This window comes from Chelonoidis abingdonii, chromosome 18 (genome assembly GCF_003597395.2).
Source record: "Chelonoidis abingdonii isolate Lonesome George chromosome 18, CheloAbing_2.0, whole genome shotgun sequence".
NCBI classification, from domain to species: domain Eukaryota; kingdom Metazoa; phylum Chordata; order Testudines; family Testudinidae; genus Chelonoidis; species Chelonoidis abingdonii.
Window position 1 is genome coordinate 6,021,548 of NC_133786.1, and position 21,280 is coordinate 6,042,827.

General features: G+C 42.5%; 1 protein-coding gene across 3 annotated transcripts in view; it reads left to right on the forward strand.

Annotated features, from left to right (window-relative positions):
* Positions 1 to 3,698: 3,698 nt before the first annotated feature.
* FLI1 (Fli-1 proto-oncogene, ETS transcription factor) overlaps positions 3,699 to 21,280 on the forward strand; it is a 116,424-nt gene continuing 98,842 nt past the window's right edge. The window contains exons 1-2 of one of the 3 annotated variants that reach the window (XM_032772003.2): positions 3,699 to 3,968; positions 6,018 to 6,126. In XM_032772003.2, coding sequence (XP_032627894.1) covers positions 6,061 to 6,126 — 66 coding nt within the window. In that variant the 5' untranslated portion in view covers positions 3,699 to 3,968; positions 6,018 to 6,060. Of the gene's footprint in view, positions 3,969 to 6,017; positions 6,127 to 17,730; positions 18,226 to 21,280 lie in introns of those variants that run through there. The other 2 variants (XM_032772004.2, XM_032772005.2) reach the window with 2 other exon arrangements.

Genomic DNA, 21,280 nt, shown 5'->3' on the forward strand with positions numbered 1-21,280 from the left:
GACAAAGGAAGGAAGTCAGGATAGTTTTATGAATGATTCATGAATAAATAAAAGAGAGACTAGCTTCACAACAAATATTATTCAGGAAGAATAATCTGAGAAGCTCTGCTCTTAAATACCTTAAACCCAAGAAACAAACAAGGATTCCTGTGTGCCTCCTTCTCCCCTACTCCCCCTTCAACAGATCCATTCTGCATCTGCAGGATGTAGGAAATTTCAGCTGCATAACTAATTCTTTTTTTCTTAAATAATAACATAAAATACAAATAATTAATATTGTGAGGGAAATATTTTTTCAGCCACCTATCTTGGGAGACCAATTGAAACAAGAAAAAAAAATTAATTTTTCCACAGAATGGAAATCGTGAGTTTTGACCAGTTCTGCTTCTTGTTACTGTCATTTTATTATTTTTTGCAGGTAGCACTTAGGAGCCCTAATTATGGACCAGGACTCCATTGTGCTATGCAAATCCAGAACAAAAAAACAGTCTTTGCCCCCAAAATCTCCCCATTATAGTCTCCAAGAATCTTCCAGAAGTGACATTGAACGACCAGTCCCAACATCTGTCCCATGAGGTTCATTCTTTCTCCCTTGCTCCCCCTAGGGGGAAATTGTGTGAGAATTTTTTTTAATATGCCAGTGATAGTTACATTGTGCTCTGCTTGTACTAGGAAAACAAGGTCTTAGGAGTATACTTCGCAGTGGAAGGTGGGATTGTGCTTAGTTCCTGGAGGAGTTCAGGACTGGCCCCCAAGAAAGCTCTCTTTCCTGCTCAGACAAACTTTACCCTTGTGGTGAACAATTCTGTTTTGCCACTGGACAGGAGCTGTCAGTTACAGTCCTCATCCTGGAGTTTTTGGATGATCTTTTAGGTATCCTGAGCCTAGGCTGTTCATTAAGTGCCTTGAAGATTGGAACTCAGACCTTGAAAAGAATGAGAATTGGTTTTCTTCTTAGGTGTAGAAAGGATGTCCTGTTAAAAGTGATCATGTTTTCCTCCTAGGAAAAGAAACCAAAGAACTAAAGGGGGGTGTTCCTTGGCCAGTACTGGGCTCCTTTTCACTTTCCATATTTTCCCCTTATTTTTAATTAACATGTTGTGGAATTTTAAAACACAGTAAACGATTACTTCTGAAATCCAGAACGCTGGGCTTGCTCATTTCAGGTTTGATGTAACCTTTTATAGCACCAGCTCCATGCTTAAACAGTTAATCTTATAGTGACCTATTAAAATAAAATGAATTGCGTTATAATTCATCCTAAAGCAACCCCAGGGTTGGTGTATCAGGTAACTCCTGCCTTTGCAGCCCTTGTGACGTTTTTAATCAAGTTCAGCTGTAATTGCTGGACTATACACATGCCTCTTTTAATACTCTTCCTACATTTGGGACTAGCGAGTCTGTTTTCTCTTAACATCGCTAATAAATAGAAAACATGAAAAGAGCCCATTTTGCAGGACTCTGAGCTTTTCCACCGTTCCAGCAGGCTTATCAGAATCACGCATTTGTCCCTTTTTTAAAAAAAAAAAATTATTTGTGAATTTTCAGTTGTTGCTTGTGTTGCTAGTACCTTGTTTTTAATACATTGGACACAGTCAGCAACAACCTCCATCAAGGCAGCCTGAAAAAGAGAGGGGTGTGTGTGTGTGTGTGTGTAAAATAGAGATGGAGATTTCATAGGCATCTTTAACAGCTCAGTGCCTGTGATGAATGTTGTAATGTTGTTTATGTACAAGTCACCTACAGTTTGTGGATGAGACGTTGAAATGGCATGCCTGTGTTGAAGCTATTTGTGTAAACAAAACTTCTGTAACTTTCTCCGCTTAGGGGTGAAGTTTCTTTTTGTTTCTGAGGCTGCAGCTGTTTCCCATTTCCCAGCAATTTTCATCTGGACTAGTAAAGCTCCCAAGACGACTTCAACTAGCCACATGCCTATCTGGACTCACTGTAGGGTTTGATTACAGGGGCTAACGAATAGCTCTCTATATTAGGGAATCGCATTCTCTCCCCAATTCCTTTGCAGCCTGACCTTTAGTTAGCTCTGACCATTAAAATTATTTCACTACTCCTTATTGGGTGTGTGTTAGGTTCGAGTCTGCATTTGGATAGGGGTGAGGATTTGGACACATTTGCTGAAAAGAAAACCATGGGAAAGGAAAATCGAAGGTTCAGCTATATCTAGATAATTTCTTAGCCAAAAAAATAATAATCATAGGAAGAGAAATATTAGCCCCGTGGGTTTTCTCTTCGGTGTGTGTGTTTTGTGTCAAATATGTGTTGAAAACTCAGTAACAATATTTATATAAAAAATGGCTTTGAAATGCGGTCTGAGTTAATCACTACTTGTCTTGTTTCTTCATTTATGTGAGAGAGAGAAAGATGTCTGCACACACTATCATCAGGACATTGAATAACATCTTCATCTTAAATTCTGTTGCTCAGGATTTTATAAATCCGTTTAACATATTTGAAATACCGATGCCTTTCTTTTTAAATCAGAGCATTGGAGCTTAAAACCAGAAAGAGGTTCTTTTCTCCTGAACAGTTTGGGAAGTAGCTTCTGTCACCTCTTTCATATTCCTCCCAGCATAGTTATTTTTTGAGATCTTCCTCTTGAAACCCGCGACGTTTACTTTGCATAGGAAACTGGCTCTTAATAACAAATCCAAAGAATTTCTATATTAAAAAGTGACTCTTGCTAGGTGCCCCGTCCCTTGATACAAGTCTGCAGGATTGTTTTCCTAAGGAATTGTCAGGAATGCTAAACGCCTCGTCTGCCAGAGTAAATTGTACTCGGAGCTACGGGCACAGCTCTTTGGGCTGCCCTTTCACCCCTTCACTTTATATGCTCCTCTTATTAAGGAGAAAAATGTTTCAATATGTTGGAATTTGGGGTAAAACTTAGAAAGGGAGAAACGGAGCCGAGTGGGGAAGGACATTTTCCAAATACTTTTCGTAACCCCGAGAAGGGTTACATTAAAAAGCGTGTCTGAGTTCCTACCTCAGATCAGAGCAAATGATCTACTGGTGCAACTCCACTGATTTCATACCATTACACCAGCAAATACATTTGGCTCTGTAGAGTTCAGAGAAGATATATTTTTTCCTCCCTGTTTTTTGTTTGTTTGCTTGTTTTGCTGGTTGAGACACTGTTTTTTAGTAAATAGCTAAGAGAATCGTGGAGGTTTTGACTGGCAAAGAGAATCAAAGTGTTCACATTCTTGATCCTGTGCGTGGAATAGCTCTTTCAAGTCGCGCGCGCGTGTGTGTGTGTGTGTGTGTGTGTGTGTGTGTGTGTGTGTGTGTGTGTGTGTGTGATATTTTCAGACCCGTTTCAGTGGGAAATAGGTGACCTGTTTTGCAAGGTAGGCTCCGTTTGTTTATTTATTTAAAACCAAAGCACGATGATTTAAAAACGGATATTTGAAACTTCCTTGGTTAAAAAGGGGGCTTAAGGTAGTCCTTGAGCTCCACTCAGCGTTCCTTTTTGGCTTGGCTCCTCAGCAATATTTTCCTTTAAAAAACGTGGAATTTTTTTTTGAAGTTCCTTAAAGTTTCTGGCAGGACAAGGGAAGGTCTTTAGGGGGGTGGCGGGGGGGCTGTGACCGAGGCGAGGATGTCACACTAGGATGATTAACCAGAGGCAGTAGCTGAAATATTGATAAGGGGAAAACGGAAATCAAATTTCAAGTTGCAGCGGGGAGGGGGCTGGGGATAGGAGAGAGAAGAAGAAAAGCACTGGCTCGAGCTGAGCGCATTACAGAAGCCCCCTGAGGATATGCAGACTGTCTGGATGTGCTAGGGAAATTTAACTTCAGTGCTGCCTTGGATCCATCAGGTTTAATCTCTCCTTTGCCACACTGCCGCAGCAGGGTTTCAGTACAGACCTGGTGGGGATTTTATTTTTGGTCTCAACCTGGATCTTTACAAACTGCTCTTCCACTGGTTGAGGGGAAAGGGTATAAAAGGTGAGTCCTTTGGAAACAATAAACCAGAGCAGTTAACACAAAAGACCCTTTTAGACGGTGGAGGATGCTGGCAGGGTGAAGCTATTGGGAAATAATCCAGAGTTGCCTTTTAAAGCTGAATCTGAATATGCAGATGTGTTTGTTGATTTGAAACATGCCTAATTATGCACGGGGAGCAAATGAGGGGGCTGATTCAGCGGGAGAGATAAAAGGGGGGAGGGAAATTAAGTATAAAGAATCCATGACCCCAGCAAATTTAATGCCCAAGGAACACTACCTTGTCCCCTCAACTCATAAGAGGGTTGGAGGATTTTTCCCCACTCCTTGCTGCAAGTTCAGAAGCAAAAGAAACTGGATCGTGTTAAGGAGGAAGGAGAGAAAAATAAATGGTGCTTATCAGAAACACATCGTCTATTCTGTAATCAGTTGCCCTTCTCTGCCAGCTGGCCACGTAACAAATGCTTTAAAAATCAATAAAAGGGGGGGGGGTCACGTGCAGATACAGGACAATTTGTTTGCCAGGGTGGGATTTTTTTTTTAAATCAACAGATGTTTTCGAGCAGTTCAACCGCGAAGGCTGTGAGGGTATAGAGGTGTTCTCCGGGCACTGCAAACGCGGATCGGTGAATGAAACGCTGGATGCTGCGTGACTAGCTTATTACCGTGGGGTGCTAACTATGGGCTGGAGGTGCATTTAGAGGGGCATTCATTGGCGGATAGCATTGTAGCTAAGCAGATCGTGGAGCAAAAACTCAGTTACGTGTCAGTTGGGTGGCATAATTTCTTTTATGCGTTCTATACAGCGCAGTTGGGCGTTCTATCTGTTGTTGTGCGTGTAAACACACCTACAATAAACTACAGAGTTATAACCCTCCAGCCTTTCCTCAACAGCCCCACAAAGAAATTTATGAGCTATTTGTAGCAAAACTACATTGAATTTGTTGCCGTATAACCTTGATCTTGATGGTTTTTTAATCCAAATTCTGAAGAAAAATCTGCCTGTGATAAATTTTCCTCGGGAAAAGCCGAGCGTCATAATAGCAACAATACAAATGGGAAGTAAAGGGGTTTTTTTGTTTGTTTGTTTCTTTTAACCATGGATTTATTACAGTTGGTGGGCATTTTATAGCACTGCTCGAGGGGAATAAAGACTTTCCTCTAATCTAGGGAAAGCGTGTATGGATGTGTGGAGAGAGATTTTAATTTGATTGCAAATTTCATTTGACCACTGAAGTTTGTTGTTGTTCTCTTGAATGGAAACTCGACTTTCTCCAGCCATCACATTTCACTATCCTTCCATTGTTAATCTCTGAATTGTGCAGTCCTGACCTTAAAAAAACTATTCGTGATAAGATCATTATGTTACAAACCTGAGACTTCAGAGAGAGAGGGAGAGAGAGATTCGGCTTTGGTACAAGCTCTGAAGTGCCGCTGAATTTGACAATGTTACACCACCATCCCAAATGGGAGAATTGCAATTGACAACCCTGTACAGTTTTTGTTGCGATTTAGGATTATATTTTCGTTCGCTATTTTTTAAATTATCATTGTTGTTTTGCAATAAAACTTTTGGCAAACTATGATTTGTGGGAAAGGTTTCTTTATACTGGCGCGTTAATGACCCACAGTGGTTCTAATGAGTTAAGAAATACAACTGCATTTCATTCATGTAACCAAGCGAAACCCCTAGGTTTATGTCAATAGGGTTAACTAGTCTCAACATGAAAACATGGGTATTTCTGCTAGCTTTTAATTGCTGATTAAGAAATTCACTTAATCAAACGACAAACTCTCCTTCCCCCCAGTCAAAACTGGAGAGGGTTCTTTTCTGTAAAGCCTGTAGTTAAAAGGCAGATATTCAATCTTGGTTATGAGTTTACACTTCCTTGTTTTGGTAGAACTTTTCCTATTTACCTTCTTTAAAAAAAAAGAAACATTCAAATATTTGATCATAACCTTTGAAATGTTTATTACTGGTTTTAATTTTCAAAACAAAACTATTGTTTGTTTTCTGGTCTTCATTTTTATTTTTTTCCCCCTTATTTTCAGGTCAAGTTTAGGACCTTTTAAAATAGCTATTAAACATATAAGGATGTTTCAGACAGTACCAGACACTTCGTCTTACGTCAAGGTAAGACATGACAGCATCTTTAAACAGGTAATGTCAAAAATTACAATCCTCGAAAATTCAAGATCATTTATGTCTGTTTAAGAGCCGGATCCAGCGCCCATTGAAGTTAAGGGAAAAACTGCCTTTGACTTCAGTGGGAATTGGTTTAATCCTAAATGATCACACTTACACTGAGCTATACAGAGCTCAAAAGAGGAATCCATCAGTGACCAATAACATATTATGGTGGTCTCTTCTTTTATTATCCTGAAGTGTCTTGAGTTACAGTATAGATGCTAGATATTAACCAATATGATAGCGATGATGTTCTAGCGATAGTTTACCATAATGTTTTCTTATATTGGTTTCCAATTTTCTGCTTTCCTGGCTACTATCTAATCTTGAACCAAAACTAAATTTCATTTTAAAATGCCTTTACCTCTCTGCTGTGCAAACCACTGAACTTAATGTACAAAAAATGGTTGCCTAGATATGGAAAGTGCTACATTTTGTCAAAATGAGTTTAAAGACAAAGCAAAATGAAATTAACTGAATAATAAGCATCTCTTTCATTTGTTGAGATAAATAGATTGTTGGATCAGATAGTGGTGTGTAATACTGGAGCTTGCTTCACGTTGTTCCTGATGGTTTTCCTATACAACCTACCCAGGTTATTTAGCAGGTACATAGACTCACCTGGTGACACCAGACAATGGCTAATGCCACATATTACCAATTCTTGCCCTCCAAATATGTGTCTGATTGTTAAATTGGAGACAGCAAAGTGTGGGTCTTAGGTTGTATTGTGATGAGTCATTATTGCCTCTATTTCTATTTCTACCAATCCCAAAGCAAATTTCGAGGAAGGGGTGGTAGATTCTTGTCCCTTTATAGTACCACTGAGCACTATATTATATTTGACATCATATAAGTTTTTTTTTTCCACAACAGTTCCCAAGAATGTAAATAAACCAAGCCCAAGACATCTGGGTTACAAGTTTTAGGCAAACCCTGCATGCCACAGCACTTAAGGAAAATCTAAAACACAAGACTCTTGTCTCCCAGACTCATGGAATACAAGAGGGTGTTAACTAGAGCTGGGTGCATTGTTTGTAATGAAAAATGTATTATATTAATTTTGCCTCTTTTTCTCTTTGTTAAAAGTCCATGAGCAGATTGTGATTTCCATGTGCATAAGCCATTATTTTAAATGATTCTCTGAATAATTTCTGCATGTAACCCCTAGCTTGTAGCTTGTTTTGCAAACACTTTGTAGGGAGTATTCAAAAAGCCCATTTTGTGGTGTGACATGTGGCATTGTTTCTGTTTCCTAGTGGGATGAGTGTAAATCTCAGGGTCAGGTTTTTAAACAAAAACTTGCGTTGCAAATATTCAGAATTCTGTGTTGAGTGAATATTCTACAAAGCACACTTAAAACTCAGTGTTTCCATGAGCACTACTACTGGTAAATGTTGTTCATTATATTCAGTGGGATCTGGATCAGACTTCAGAATGCTAGACACTTAGTTGGAAGTGACCTTAAAGGAGATGCAAATACCATCAGAGCAAAAACTCAAATGACTACTCCTTTAAACGTGAGTGCAGTCTATACCCAGCAGTAGGGTCAACTACCTTAATTTCTAGAGCTCCAATAGGCAAGAAGAGGTGAACCCACTTTGTCATCCCACAGAAAGGTATCCTGGCAGGTTTGCCTCTCATTGTAAGAAGTGATCCTGCTGCCACTGAAGTCAGCTTATGGAATAGCTGAAGCCTACTGAATTAGGTTTGAGGCCTAAATTGTTAGCATTTGTATGGAATGGAATTGGTCAACACAGAACTGCATCAAATTAGCTGTAACGGTGGATGAGCTTTACTCAGGCAAAGCTCCTATTGACCTCAGAGGGTGTTTTTCCTGGGGGAGAGCTTTCCAACCGGGCCTGTGTTCCTAGTTTCAACTGAACAGAGATAAACAGTTCATAGGATGTTGAACTCATGCTGCAATACTTCATCATCATCTGTCAGTTATTTTGGGGCAGAGACCCTGTTTCCTGGTATTTGTCTCTAAAGCATCGTGCACACTGATGTCAATGGGGAAATAACTTGTTTCCATGCATAAAAAATCCAACAGGGTTTGAGTAAAGTCTCTTAAGAGCCTGATCCAAAGCCAGCTGAAGTCAGTGGGAAGATTTCTGATTGACCTTTGGATCAGGCATTTAGATGTCAATGTTGCAATCACATAAGCAGATGTTTAATTTTATTCATGAGTAGTTGCACTGTGGTCAATGGGGCTGCTCACATGATTAAAGTTAAGAACATGCTTAAGTGTTTGGAAGATCAAGGCCTTAATCATTAAATATACAACAGATAGGGTGAAATCCTGGCCCTCTAAGTCAATGGTAAAACTCCCATTGACTTCAATGGGGCCAGGATGACACCCATAGAATAGATACCTAGTAGAAAACATTCACCTGCTGTGGAGGCACCATGGCATAGTGGCTAGAGCACTGGCCTAGGCTTTAGGAAACTTGGGTTCTGTTTCTGGCTCACTCACTGATCTCCTGGGTAGGCTTGAGCAAATCACTTCACCTCTCTTTGCTTTGGTGTTCTCGGCTGTAAAATGGGCATAATGGTATGGGGCATTTTGAGATCTACCAATGAAAAGTGCCATATAAGAGCCAGGTATTACTATTGGATAATGAAATATTGTTTCCTGCTCCCCCAAACAGCCTTTTGAGTGCTTGTCTGGGGGATGAGGAGGTTCTAAGTTTTAACTCCTTCTTCTGGGAAGCCACTGGGCATTTTTTGCCTCTCACTTAATCTCTCTGGAAAATGGAGACTATATTTATTTACCTACCTCTCAGAAAAGATTGGGAGACTTATTTTAATAAATGGGCCAAACTCCAATTGCCCATTGGTCACTGGGCTATTTGTGTGGAGGAGAAAAGTAAGACTGGATTTTTTATAAAGCTCCTTGACTAATAGTGTCATATCTATAACCGTTATGTCAAGACTTTATCCCTTAACACATGAAGATAACTGTCTTGTCTTTAAATGTCTCCACTGGTATAAATGAAAAGGGGCTGCTGGCAGGGTGTTCTCTGAAAGGGTCCCATGATGATGGAATTTTCAGGATAATTTGGGTGAGAAAAGCATACAATGAGCTTTCCTGGGCTACACTGCAAAGCTCATCTTTTCCCTCAAGTGTTTGAAATGGGGAAGGGAGAGTATTGTAAGGGTGGGGAATTGTTGGAGGGGGAAGGGCATCTGAATTTTTAAATTGCCTGGTTCACTGATGGCAAGTTATATTAAATCATACTGCTGAATTTCAGAGATTTCTGTGATGTATTTTTAAGTTGCCTCAACACCTAGAGCACATGGATGGGTGCCTTTTTTTCTGTATTTGCATAAATCTAGTACATAATTATAACAATTTTAGTTATTTATGTAATCTGAATACATGACTCATTATTTATATCTGAGCATGCGAATAAACCATCCTGATGTGTCTTCACATGACAAAGTAGTAGGCAAACATAATTATTATAAACTAATTATAGGTCCCTATTGTTTTCTTCCACATACTTATATGAATGTATATATGTCCCGTATGCCATTACTGTAATTGCTGATCTATAAGGGCTAAATAATCAGCAGAGTACATCAGTGTGCGCTAATCTCATCTAAACGTAAGTACTTGACTTTAGAGAATGAAACGTGTAATGTAAATTGGAAAATTAAATTTAAAAAGAGAGCACTGGAATGAGAACTGAGTCTTAACTGTGTGGGTATGGAAAGTATTAAGGCTATAAGCAAAGCAATATGACCTCTGAATACTGATTTTCCCAGTTCTTACTATTGCGCTCTGGCTTTGCTGAATCATCATAGCATTTACTCCCCTTCTGCAGTGTCTGTGCTAGAGACAGCCCACGAATGGTTTTTGATTGCCATATTCTCTCATGCCTCTCCTCCTCCCTTTCAATAAGGATCCAAGCCACAATTTCTCCTCTTTCTAAGGCAAGGCCTAAAGTTGGTCGGGTCATGCAGAATCACACAGGTGGCCAAGAGACCCTGCAAAATTGGAGAGAAGTGAGGTTGGGAGGAACAGTGACAGGGCCTTGTCGGAAGTTCCCACTCACAGGTGCTGCCTAGATGGGCCTGATGCAGGAATCACAGGGTGAAGTGCTAAGTTAGAAGGTCAGACCTGATGATAACAATGGTCCTTTCTGGGGACCACTAGTGTATAAGGCATTATGAGGAAGTGGGGTGATAGGTACAGTTTTCCCCTTCTTCTCACCCTTCAAATTCTGATGTTTCAGAATGGCAGAAGAAATGATGCATCTCCACTCTAGGTCCCCACCAATATTTTGAAGGGGTAGTGTTCCCACGTTTAAACAGTGATCTCTGCATTTTGGGGGTATTTTCTTGCTCTTTTCAGGGCACAGAGGAGAAATCCACATACCCACGATTAATAAAAGTGCCTATTTCACATCTAGCACTTTTCTTCAGTAGATCTCAAAGCACTTCACAATCTATGTATTTATCCTCACAATATCCATGGAAGGAAGGAAGCATTGTTATCCCCATTTTACAGATAGGAAACTGAGGCACAGAGAGACTCAGTGACTTGCCCAAGGTCACACATGAAGTCTGTGGCAGAGCAAGGAACTGAACTCAGGTATTCCACAGCCTAAGTCAGTGCTTTACCATATGCATTTTAGCTTATTGTAAGCAAAACCCTTTGGTCTTCTGATATTTGGACTCCTGGACTTCGTAATACTTTTGTGTTTCAGCTGAGCACAGCAAACTGCTCTGTCACCCACCACTAACAGTACCTGAAGCAGTCACATAGCACAATCAAATTTCAGACCCAGTCCACATCTGGCGGCCCAAGAAGTAGCTTTCACAATATATTTGAAAGCCTTTTGTTACAAAACAGTCAAGTTCCATTCTCAAGCGATGAAAGCTCTGGCACTTCCTTGGAGAGCACTTTAAACCTTGTCCAGCCCTGGACTGTGCAGCCACACACTTATGAAATTTGAACAAAGCCACCATGCATATTCCACTGTAGACATTTGCACACAAAAAGGGGCTTGGATTTTAAGTAAGCCAGAAAAGGGAATTCACTCCGGTCTGAATGAAATGGGGAGGAAAGAACCATAGTTTAAGTGCAGGAGTTCCTGCTTTTTTTTTTTTTTAAAAAAAAAAGATTTTTATACAACCATAATGTTTGTGGTGTTATACAAAGAAGCATATTCATAGAAGCAAAATAGTCTGGGTGGATGGAAACAATATTTGGTTTGTTCTTGGTTTCACCCTGCCTGGAGGGTTTACAAGAAACCCAAAGAGAGAATTTTGATGGCCAAAACACTGACATTTTAATTGGAGAGGAAAATATTAAGGTTATTGACAAACACTGACATTGACATGTTATCATTTCCTGCTCCACAGTAGTAGTCGAAGACTATTGCTGGAACAGACTGCGAGACAAATAATCATTTTAAAATGTTTGGGAAAGGAAACTTTCTGGGGAAATCATGCCAGGCTAAACTAGTGAGGGAAAATATTGTAGTTAGTGAATTCATAGTTTAAAAAAAAAATCTGGGTGGCTTGACTGACAATGGAATGTTTCATACAGGTGTTTAGTGAGAAGAATGCTGCAAATACAATTGTGTAGAGCAAGGAGAAATTGCAGCATCTTGCATCTTAAGAACTGCTATAGAACCTTAGTAGCAAGGAGAGGAGACATGCAAAGACTTCGTAGACTGAAGTATTTCAATCCATGCAGCATTGTTCCCACTCAGTCCACTTTCTAGTACTTTATCCATTGCTGCACCGTTTTTTGGTTTTTTTTACTACTGGTTTCCAACAGAAGTTGTCAATTTCCACCAACTACACTCAAGAGGACTGGAGCAGGTATCCCCTAGGAAAGCTGGGAATTGCAAAAGATTTGTAGCCATGAACATGTTTGAACTTTGTTTAAAACATTCCAGTCGAGTGCATGAACATGGGAGCTGGAAAGGAACTCCTGTGTCATCCACATACTTACTATTGATTAATACAAGAGCATACCAAATCCTTCTCTTTTTTTAATGCTCATATCTTGAGGCAGCAACACGACTAAGTGTTATACTCCAGCGGAGTCTTGATTAATGTGTTATGACAACTTAGTGCTGAAGGATTTAATTCTTGTTTGCACCTACCTTTTATTTTGGAACATTTAGACTTTTAAAATACTCCCCCCTCCCACCCCATTCATGTGAATCTTGGCTTGTTCTTCAACCCGACAAAATGCAAACGTTGGATGAAAAAGAATTTACATGGTTTCTTTCATGTTTTACCTTAAAGGTCTCATTTGAATTTAAACAGGAGAGGGGAGAAATATTGTTTATCCTGGAAGCCTAGTATACTGAGCCCCTTTTAAAATAAAACAGGCTTTAGGGCACAGGGGACAAGCTTTTATATTCAAAGACTCCTGCTTTTCCAGACACCAGAATCCAAGTAACCAAACCCCCCTCTGTAAGTCACCACCCTTCTGACCTTCTAAAGACTGCAGGGGGAGACCCATCCCTCTCTCTTTCTCTGAATATGCATTTTGTATTCTAGCCCCCGCTGCATCCTCCGAACCACTGTGCCAAAAAAAAAAAAAAAAAAAAAGGATGTTAAGGGAGCGGGGCGGGAATGCTTTAAATCTTTTCTTCAAATCTCCAAATATCTGAAGTCTGAGGAACAAATTCAAAGCAGGCACGGACGCCCGAAGAGAAGTTAGAGAGAAATATTCGGTTCCATTCAAGCGCATCAAGGGTTTAGCTGAAGTCTTGTTTGGCTAAGGTCAGACGAGACTGGGTTCTCCAATAAAAATAAATCTCAAATTAATTATGGCCTCAAGCGAGGGGCCAGACTTTTGGAGCTGGTGCGCTGCAGTCTGTGTTTTTGGCCTTCGGTATTTTTGGTTTTTTCGTGCTTAACTTTTCAATAATTGTGGGGTGGTTTGGTTGGCGGGGAGAGGAGGCAAGGGAAGGGGGCTGGATTATTGGGCATGGATCTCAAATAAAACCATCCAGCACAGTTTAACCACCTTTCTGCACAATTATGTGCTAGCTTCAAAACTACCCTGTATCTTCTCCACATGACTTCCAAGACACTAGATTTTAGTTAAGGGTTTATTAGCATCACACATCTTGTTTTAGGACTTGTGTTTCCAAAAATTCGTTGGTATTCAGCAAGAGCTATGGGTCTTGGGACCCGATCCTGCACTCCACTGCTCTGTTACATGGGTGGAAATCTGGAGGGATTCCAAAGTAGTCAGATTTTGCCCTTGTAGCTGAGAGCAGAATTTTGGTCCCTGGGTTCGAATGGGAGTCTTGCCTGGGGATAGGGCCAGAGACTTGGCTTTCCTTCTTTGCTTTGTAAGAAAGTGAATTTTAAAAACATTTCACCTTTTAATTCTGCAGGGGAGTTAGTGCCACATCGCAACCCAACCCTGAAACTCCCATAGAAGTCGATGGGACCTTTTCTCTAGTTAGGATTGCAGCAGGATCAAGCCCCACTCCCCCGCCTCCTGCCCCTCCCCCTTTTCTGCTAATACAGATCTAGGACTTATTTTTAAGAGGTACTTTTTAACACAATTTGTGGGAAATGGGCCACTTTCTAGGTACAGAGTCAAAGGGGGCTGGTTGACTAGTTCCTAACCGATTTCTTTCATTTGCTACAAAATGACGAAGGAGCTCAAAATCTTGCATTCTTAACCAGAACACAAGGTGATACTGTCTGATTACAACAGGCAACAAGATAAGAGTCATGCAAATTAATACCCTACACGCTTTCAAACCCGCCGCTCAGGCCCAAATATGCTGCGATCGTTACTTCACCTTTGAAGAAAACGTAGATGTAAAAGAAATATACAAAGTCTGAAGTTGTGGCCAAAATATTTCTGCATAAATCAAAGACGAAAACACAAATACCCATTTGCGGGTATCTCCCCGTGCGAAAGATTGGCATTGGACTACAACGTGCCGTTAACTCCTTTGATGTTGGATATTTTAGGCTAAATATCATGGGCCAAATTCCAGCCTGGTGTATACCCCATTGATTTCAGTTGGGCTACACCCAGGGATAAGTATCCACCTCCTATGTGTGTGAGGCCGAAACTCTGTGTGATTCAATTAAAGGATAAAGGGGGGAAAATGCCAGGAGATTATGAGCAACATTTAACTCAGTACTTTAGACTACAATTTCGTTTCCTTCATAAATGTATTGAGAGAGGGGAGAGAGAGAGCGAGCAAATCGTTTAACCTGCCTGAATGCAAACATTTGAAATCTGTTAAGGTAAAAACTATTATAGGTGCCAAGATCAAATAATTTCCCAGATGTCAGTAACTTAATTTAAAAAAAAATCAGAATTATTTTTGCTCTATAATTATGCGCCAAAAAGTCGAGCATCAGATTAAAAGTTACACATATTTGCCAGAATCGTACACAAGCGTTTCATTTTGAAATAACGTTTGCCTTTCTCTGGGCATTAAAATATTAAACGTTAAGGGTATCACATCCTTTATTATTATGATTTTATTCATGATTTGGGGTTTCTTTCCTCTTGCACCGATTCTATCAAACTGTTAAATCCGAGTCCGTGCACATCAATTGAGATGATCCAGAATTTGGCAAACCATGTTTATGAATATTCCAGCTTTTTTTAAAAATTTGAGGTAACTTCAGGAGGTGGGGGTTAGAGAAAGGCAGGAAGCAAAACTTCTTCTGTTGCATTATTATGAGAAAATAATAGTGTGTTAAACTTGTCTGGTTTAATGTTTTACAAGTTCGCTTACTTTGTCTCTTGGGACTTTTTACCAAACCTTTTTTTTTTCTTTTAGACCAAACAGAAGGGTAATGGGGAGTGGGGAGTAAGAGGTGGAGTGGATGGCAAAACAATGTGTATAAATTATAGATCCAATCTATCAAGCAGCCCTAATATGCTTCAATTTGACTAATTTTCAAGTCACTTCTAAGGAAATAGCTGTGGTATCATATTTCAGGTTTTTTGCGGTTAAATACTGAGGTACTGAGAACCAAAAAACATCTCTAAAGTGTGTGTGTGTGTGTGAGAGAGAGAGAGAGAGAGAGAGAGAAAGAGAGAGAGAGAGAGAGATCACTGTCTATATTCTTACATCTGTGGAGAAATTGGGATCCAAAATGATTTTAAAGTGTGCGTACGTTTATTTGCTATATCTTGTCACCTTGGAGATGTCACTATGACCAGGAATCAGTGTTTGTAAATTTCCGATTGTTTTTAATATATTTTGTACATTTCAGATGATTTTCATTTCACTGCAGTTCTTCAGAATCATCCTTTCTCTCCAGCCTGTAACCCATCAAAGAGAGGAGTCTATAGTTCAGTTTAAAGACCCAAGCGCCTTTTCCTTGGTCTTTGGGTGACATAGGCACTTTCTAGCGCCCTTTAGGGGGTATAAATCCTCTGTCTGACCGTACCCCCACCGTTACTGTTTGGAGGTTGGTATTAATGTTGCCCAGAAAGGAAATAATTTGGGCTTTGGGAGGATGCGTTTCATTCTTCTCCTTAACCTCTTACTTTTCTGGAGCTAGCGGCTCCCATTTGGTGATACTGAAGGGGAAGTGGAGGAAAGAGGTTTTGGTGTTTAATTAGAGGGCGGGGGGGGGGGGGTGGAGAGAAAAGAATGAAATGGAGGATGAGGGAAGCAAAGGGTTAACCGTGATTTCTTTTAATTGAACTCCAGTTCTTGTGGCCTTAGGCACAGGGGGACCTGACCTCGCTAGCTGTATCCAGATGTGCTGCTCTCAGGGGACACCACTGCAGACCCCTGGATTGTAAAGCAGACAGGAGGGGGGGTTGGAGGGGAGAGGGAAGGCGGTCGGTCGGTCCCCTCTCCAGCCGACCCCCACCCCTTTCCCTCCTGGCTGGAGACGGCCACAGTCGCTAGCAAACAGCAAGCCCAAAAGCTCCAGGTCTGATCACGTTCAGTCCCCGTCTCTGCCTCTGCACTGAAAATTGTAGCTGAATTGATGAGGCTAATTTCGCAGGGGGTTAGAGGGAGGGGCAAGAGGGGTCTGCTGTGCTGCCAGCTTTGCTCTTGGAGAAATAAAGTATTAATAAGGCGCCTCTGCTGCAGCTGACTAGAAACACGAGGGTCATTTTGTTATTTTGGGGGGTGCACATTAATGTGGATAGAGGTGTGAATTTTTTTTTCCTGTGGTTGGATTAAAAATCAGGGGGAAAGCAAAAGACTGGACGCAACTGCACTGGATAAGGTAACCAATTCTATAAAGGGAATATGATGTTGAAAGGGCTCACGGAAGTGTCCTACCTTGAAATGGATTTCTTGGTTCCACCTCCCTGGATTACTGGCTTTATCTTTTGGATTCTCCTGGGGCTACAGCAGTTTGCATTGCAGAATTGGGGAATAAAAAGATGCCAGACATGTTGCATGATCCTGTTGCTAGATGGTTTTGCTTGTTTGTTTGTTGTTGTTGTTTTTTTTTTGGAGGGGAGAGGAGGGTAGAAAGGAGCGTTTGTCTCTTTTACCTTGATTGTTGAGAGAGCTTTTCAAAAGCTTGGTTTGTTTGTTTGGATGGACTATTTAGGAGAGGAAATAAATGGCCTTTTCTTTGAGATCAATGTTCTATCGCTCTAGTTGGATGAAATGTTGCATCTGTTGTCTACTTTTTAGTTCCAGAAGAAGGATTGAGGAATGTGTCCTCCGCCCCCGCCCCCCACCCCCCATGAAAGTAGCACCCAATTTGCCACAGCCGGGAGGCAGAGGGGTACTTGGGATAAGCCTGGAATGGTATTTGCTGTTATTATTTTCGTCACTTTCCGGTTAGTAAACTAGTGATCCGTGGCTTTTTCGCCGGAGATAGCGGAGCAAATGGACTGGGGCCCTGATCCAAAGCCCATTGCAATGAAACGGGCAGTCCCACTTTGACTCCACGAGGCTTTGGACCAGACCCCGAGGTTCAATCAATATTTCAAATGTTAATACTGATGGGGGAAATGAAATGGCTTTAAATATAGATACAGTTGAATAATTGAACCCATCTTACTGTAATGCACTATTTTAAATGCCCCCCCCTTTTTTTAAAGCACAATATGCTTACTTCGACGTAGTGGAAGCTTTCACGGGACTTTTTCTTCTAAAGGGGTGAGAAAGCAATGCAAAAATAAATGTTTTCTAAAAATAATGTTCCTTTCAAAACTACAGGGAACCTCTAGTTCCCTTGCTTGGAAAGGCACCACAAATTGTATCTGAATGGGAGAAGGCACTTGACATGCTTACACTGAAGGGAGTTGCCTGCCCTGCATTATACTCACCGCTATTTTCTGATTATAGCTAGCACCTAAGCTAGCCTTCCTCCCTCAGGCCAAACTCACTGGAATTCTTGCCCGAGTAAGGACTGCAGGAGAGGGACAGGAGCCTGTTCTAAATAAACCATTTAAATCGGTAATCTTTTCCTGTGTGCCCCAGAATGAATTATATTTACAGTCTTCCCCCCCCCCCCCCCCCCTTAATTTTGCCTTTGACTGGAAAAAGCATTAATAAAAAAATCTGTGGGAAGAGATGGAAATTCAGTGACTCAGGCTACTTGGCTTCACACACACGCACACACACACACACGTACGTACATGTTACACTAAACTTTATGATGACACTCAGTGCGTGGTAATGCAGCCCGTGCTGTGAAGCGGAGCTCCACTAGGCTAGCGAACAAGAGCTACCCCCAAAGAAACCGCTATTGTTCTGCCCCTCTCTTATCTGAATGGAGCAAATATCCTGGATGTAAAATACAGATATATTTTAATCGAGAAGGCAGGACCAGCGGGGAGACAGAATGTTTCCTCCTCAAGTGACTTCACTTCCCAAAATTAGCAGAAAAAAAAGTTTCATCCGGTTAACTGTCTCTTTTTCGCTCCACTGCACCAACCAAAAGTAAAAAAGAGCGAGCGAGCGAAAGAAAGGAACATAAAATCATTGGAAGGGGGGGAGAAGAAAAGCCAGCGCGAGAGGAAGGAAGATAAGAACTTCAGGGGGCTTCGGTTCCAGGCTAAACCGGGTCAATGTGTGGAATATTGGTGGAATCGGCTAGAGATTATTCTCGATGGACGGAACTATTAAAGTAAGAGGAATATCGGGGGGTGAGGGGGGGAATCAGAGGGGGCGGTTGTGGGGAGGAGACAGCCCCCACTCCAGGAGGGTGTGGGGGAGGGCTGCGTTTTGGAGCGGTGTGCGTTTGGGGGAGGGACGGGGGAAGGAGAGGGGAGTTGGATCTTGTTCAAGCATTGATCCCAGGAAGAGTTGGCCCGTTTCTCCTCCTTCAGCCAGCCTCCCCCTTTCACGCTTTCCTTGTCTTCCCCTTCCTGGGGCTGCGGGAGGTCGCGGTTGGGAGGATATTGGCCTGCCAGCGCGCAGCGGGTGTCCCCGGCCACAGTGCGCACGGCTGGGACAAGGCGCGGAGGCGGCGGGGTGTGTGTACCTGGGTGGGTGGGGGTTTATCTGACTTGCGATCCGTTTATTTCGGGGCATTTGCCCCGGCTAGGAAAGGCGGGCTCCCCCCTGGGAGCGGAGGGGGCTGTCAGATCGCTGCAGGAAAAAGCCCACGCCTGCAGGAAGGGGCTGCGTGTGCGTGGACCCCGGGTAGCTGGCGATGTGGCTGGGCGATGCGGAGCCAGCGCCGCGCTCTCGGGAGGAGGTCTCAGTCCCTCCTTGGCCTGCCCGCTGGTTTGAGAAGCAAGTCACCCTTGCGCAGTCAGAAGCAATGACAGTTTTCTCCCCAGCGCCACTTGCGCACTCAGGGAGGAGACGCACCCGGTCTTTGCGCTCAGTTGGGTTGAACTTTGGATTCAGAAGCGCAAGGGGGAGGGGGACAGAAAAAAACGTCTAATTTTCAGCACAAACTAAAAGTGCCTGGGGCCGGCGCAGGGCATCAGGCTCCCAGGCTCGCCCCAGATGTCCCCTCACATGGTTAGACGTCAGCAGGTCTGATTTCCCCGCTCTTGGCCAGGCCTGGTTGAAACGCTGCGCTCGGAGGGTGGCCGGCTGCCTATTCCCCTCGCCGTTCTCGTCGAGGGTGGGTGTACCAGAAACCGTTCTCTCTCGTGGCAAAAAGGCTACTACTGAAATCTTCCTATGCTTTTCTAAGCCATGGCCATTGCAATATGCTGTGAAAGGTCAGTCCTTACTCCCTTGTGAGACAGGATCAGGCCCACACATAGCAGCTATTATTGCAAGCCGGGTTGCATCCTGCCCCCCAGCTCTGCTGCAAAGGGACTTGTGCAAATTTGTGATCCTCTCTCTGAGCGTTTTTTTTTTTAATTTCGCTCTGCAGCGCAGAAGCAGTTGCAGCAGACCCGACTTGAAGCGAGAGACGCTGTGGGTGTGTTTGGGTTGGAGGATTTCGAAAGATGCCTATCGCATGGGTGGGGTGTTGATCTCTGAGGTCTGAATTTTTTGCTGACCTGGGGGAAAAGAAGCTGCAAACTGGCAGGAACTGAAACTTCTCCATTAGGTTACAGATTGGAACAAGTGTAAAGTTTGGAAGAGTCCCCCCCACAGCCGGGTTCTCTATCTTTTTCTTTCTGAGCCCCTCTCCTATCACATGCTATAAAAACTCCACCCCCGCCTGTTGCAAAACAACTGTTTTTCTGTATATAAAAGCCAGGGCGAGCGTTAGAGGGTGGCAAGCAGGGCAGTGCCTGGGCCCCACATCATAGGGGGCCCCACAAAGCTTAGTTGCGCCAGCTTTGGCATCAGCCCCTGGTGGCGGGGCTCGGGGCCAGGGCTTCAGCCCCATGCTTTGTCTTTCTGCCCTGGGCCCCTGCAAATCTAACACCGGCCCTGCTTGGCAGATCCCCTGAAACCAGCTCATGGCCCTTCAGTGGGCTCTAAACACCAGGCTGAGAACCACTGCCTGAAAGGAAGGGTGGGGGGAGGACAGAGATGAAAGGGAGTAGGGAGGAAAGGAGGAATGATAGGTGGAGGGGGACGACTGAAAGTCAAAACACTGGAGACATGGCTAGAGTAGTCCAACTCTTTTCTCTTCAGTCCTACAGAGAGGACAACCCCAGTCAGTGTCTCTCTATGGAAGATATTTATATGGTTCCCATCGCCCCACTACCTTTGCATCTCATAGCATCCCTGTGAGGTGGAGAGGCGTTATTTTTATTCCCAGTTTACAGCTGTGGTACTGACACACACTGACTTGCTCAAGTCACACTGGGAATCTGCATGAGAACAGGCACTTGGATGGAGGTCTCCTAAGTCCTAGGCTCCGTTCTAACCACTGGACCGGCCTCAGGGTCTTCTATTATAACCAATGGCCTATTTCCTTCTAGTCTGAAATCAGTAATACCCTGTTTAAAGAAGCCCTATTGTTTGAACTAAAATATTAGGATTCAAGAGTTCTACCCCAAGGCATTGCCTGGCCTGCCTTCCTGTGCCTCACTTACCCAGTCTATAAAGTGGGGATAACACTTACCCGCTTTGGTAAAGTGTTATGAGATTTGTGGTTGAAAGCTGCTCCATTAGCTCCCTAGGGATACAGGTGAAGGGCAATGGGAGAGGGACGATGTGGCTTGCTTAGGCTGCTCTAGCATAGCATGCCTGGAATGTCATGCACAGAGCAACCTCAGGATCAGTTGAGCGCAAGGAGAGCTTTATAAACACAACCTATACTGCCTTGTGTATTATTTCTGTACCCCAGAAATTTCTGGGGGTCTTTATAAATGTTTGTCTCTTCAAAAACCCCATCCATTATTAGGGAGACAAACCCAAACATATACCACATTCTCCAGGGAATCATATTAGTGTCTAACTCTGGAAGGGATTTTGGAGAGGCCTGGTATGAAAGATGATATCCAGAATAACACTATGTCTTGTACTGAGTGGGCAGTCAAACATGCCAGAGGATGAAGTCGTGTAAATCTTTTATCTTAATTGACTTCAGTTGTGTTCGTGTTCTGTAAATGGCAATGGCAGAAGATGGCTGGGAGAAAATGAATTGGATGTACTCTCTCCAACTTGTTCCAGCTAAATAAACCAGTTTTAATTCACACCTTTAGTTACTTCAATACAAATTTGCGTGCGCACGGTCTTATTTTGGATTAAGAGTGTCCTATTCTGAGTTAGCTGAAGTTGATTTTTTTTATCCCCTTACATTAAATTAAAATGGGAAA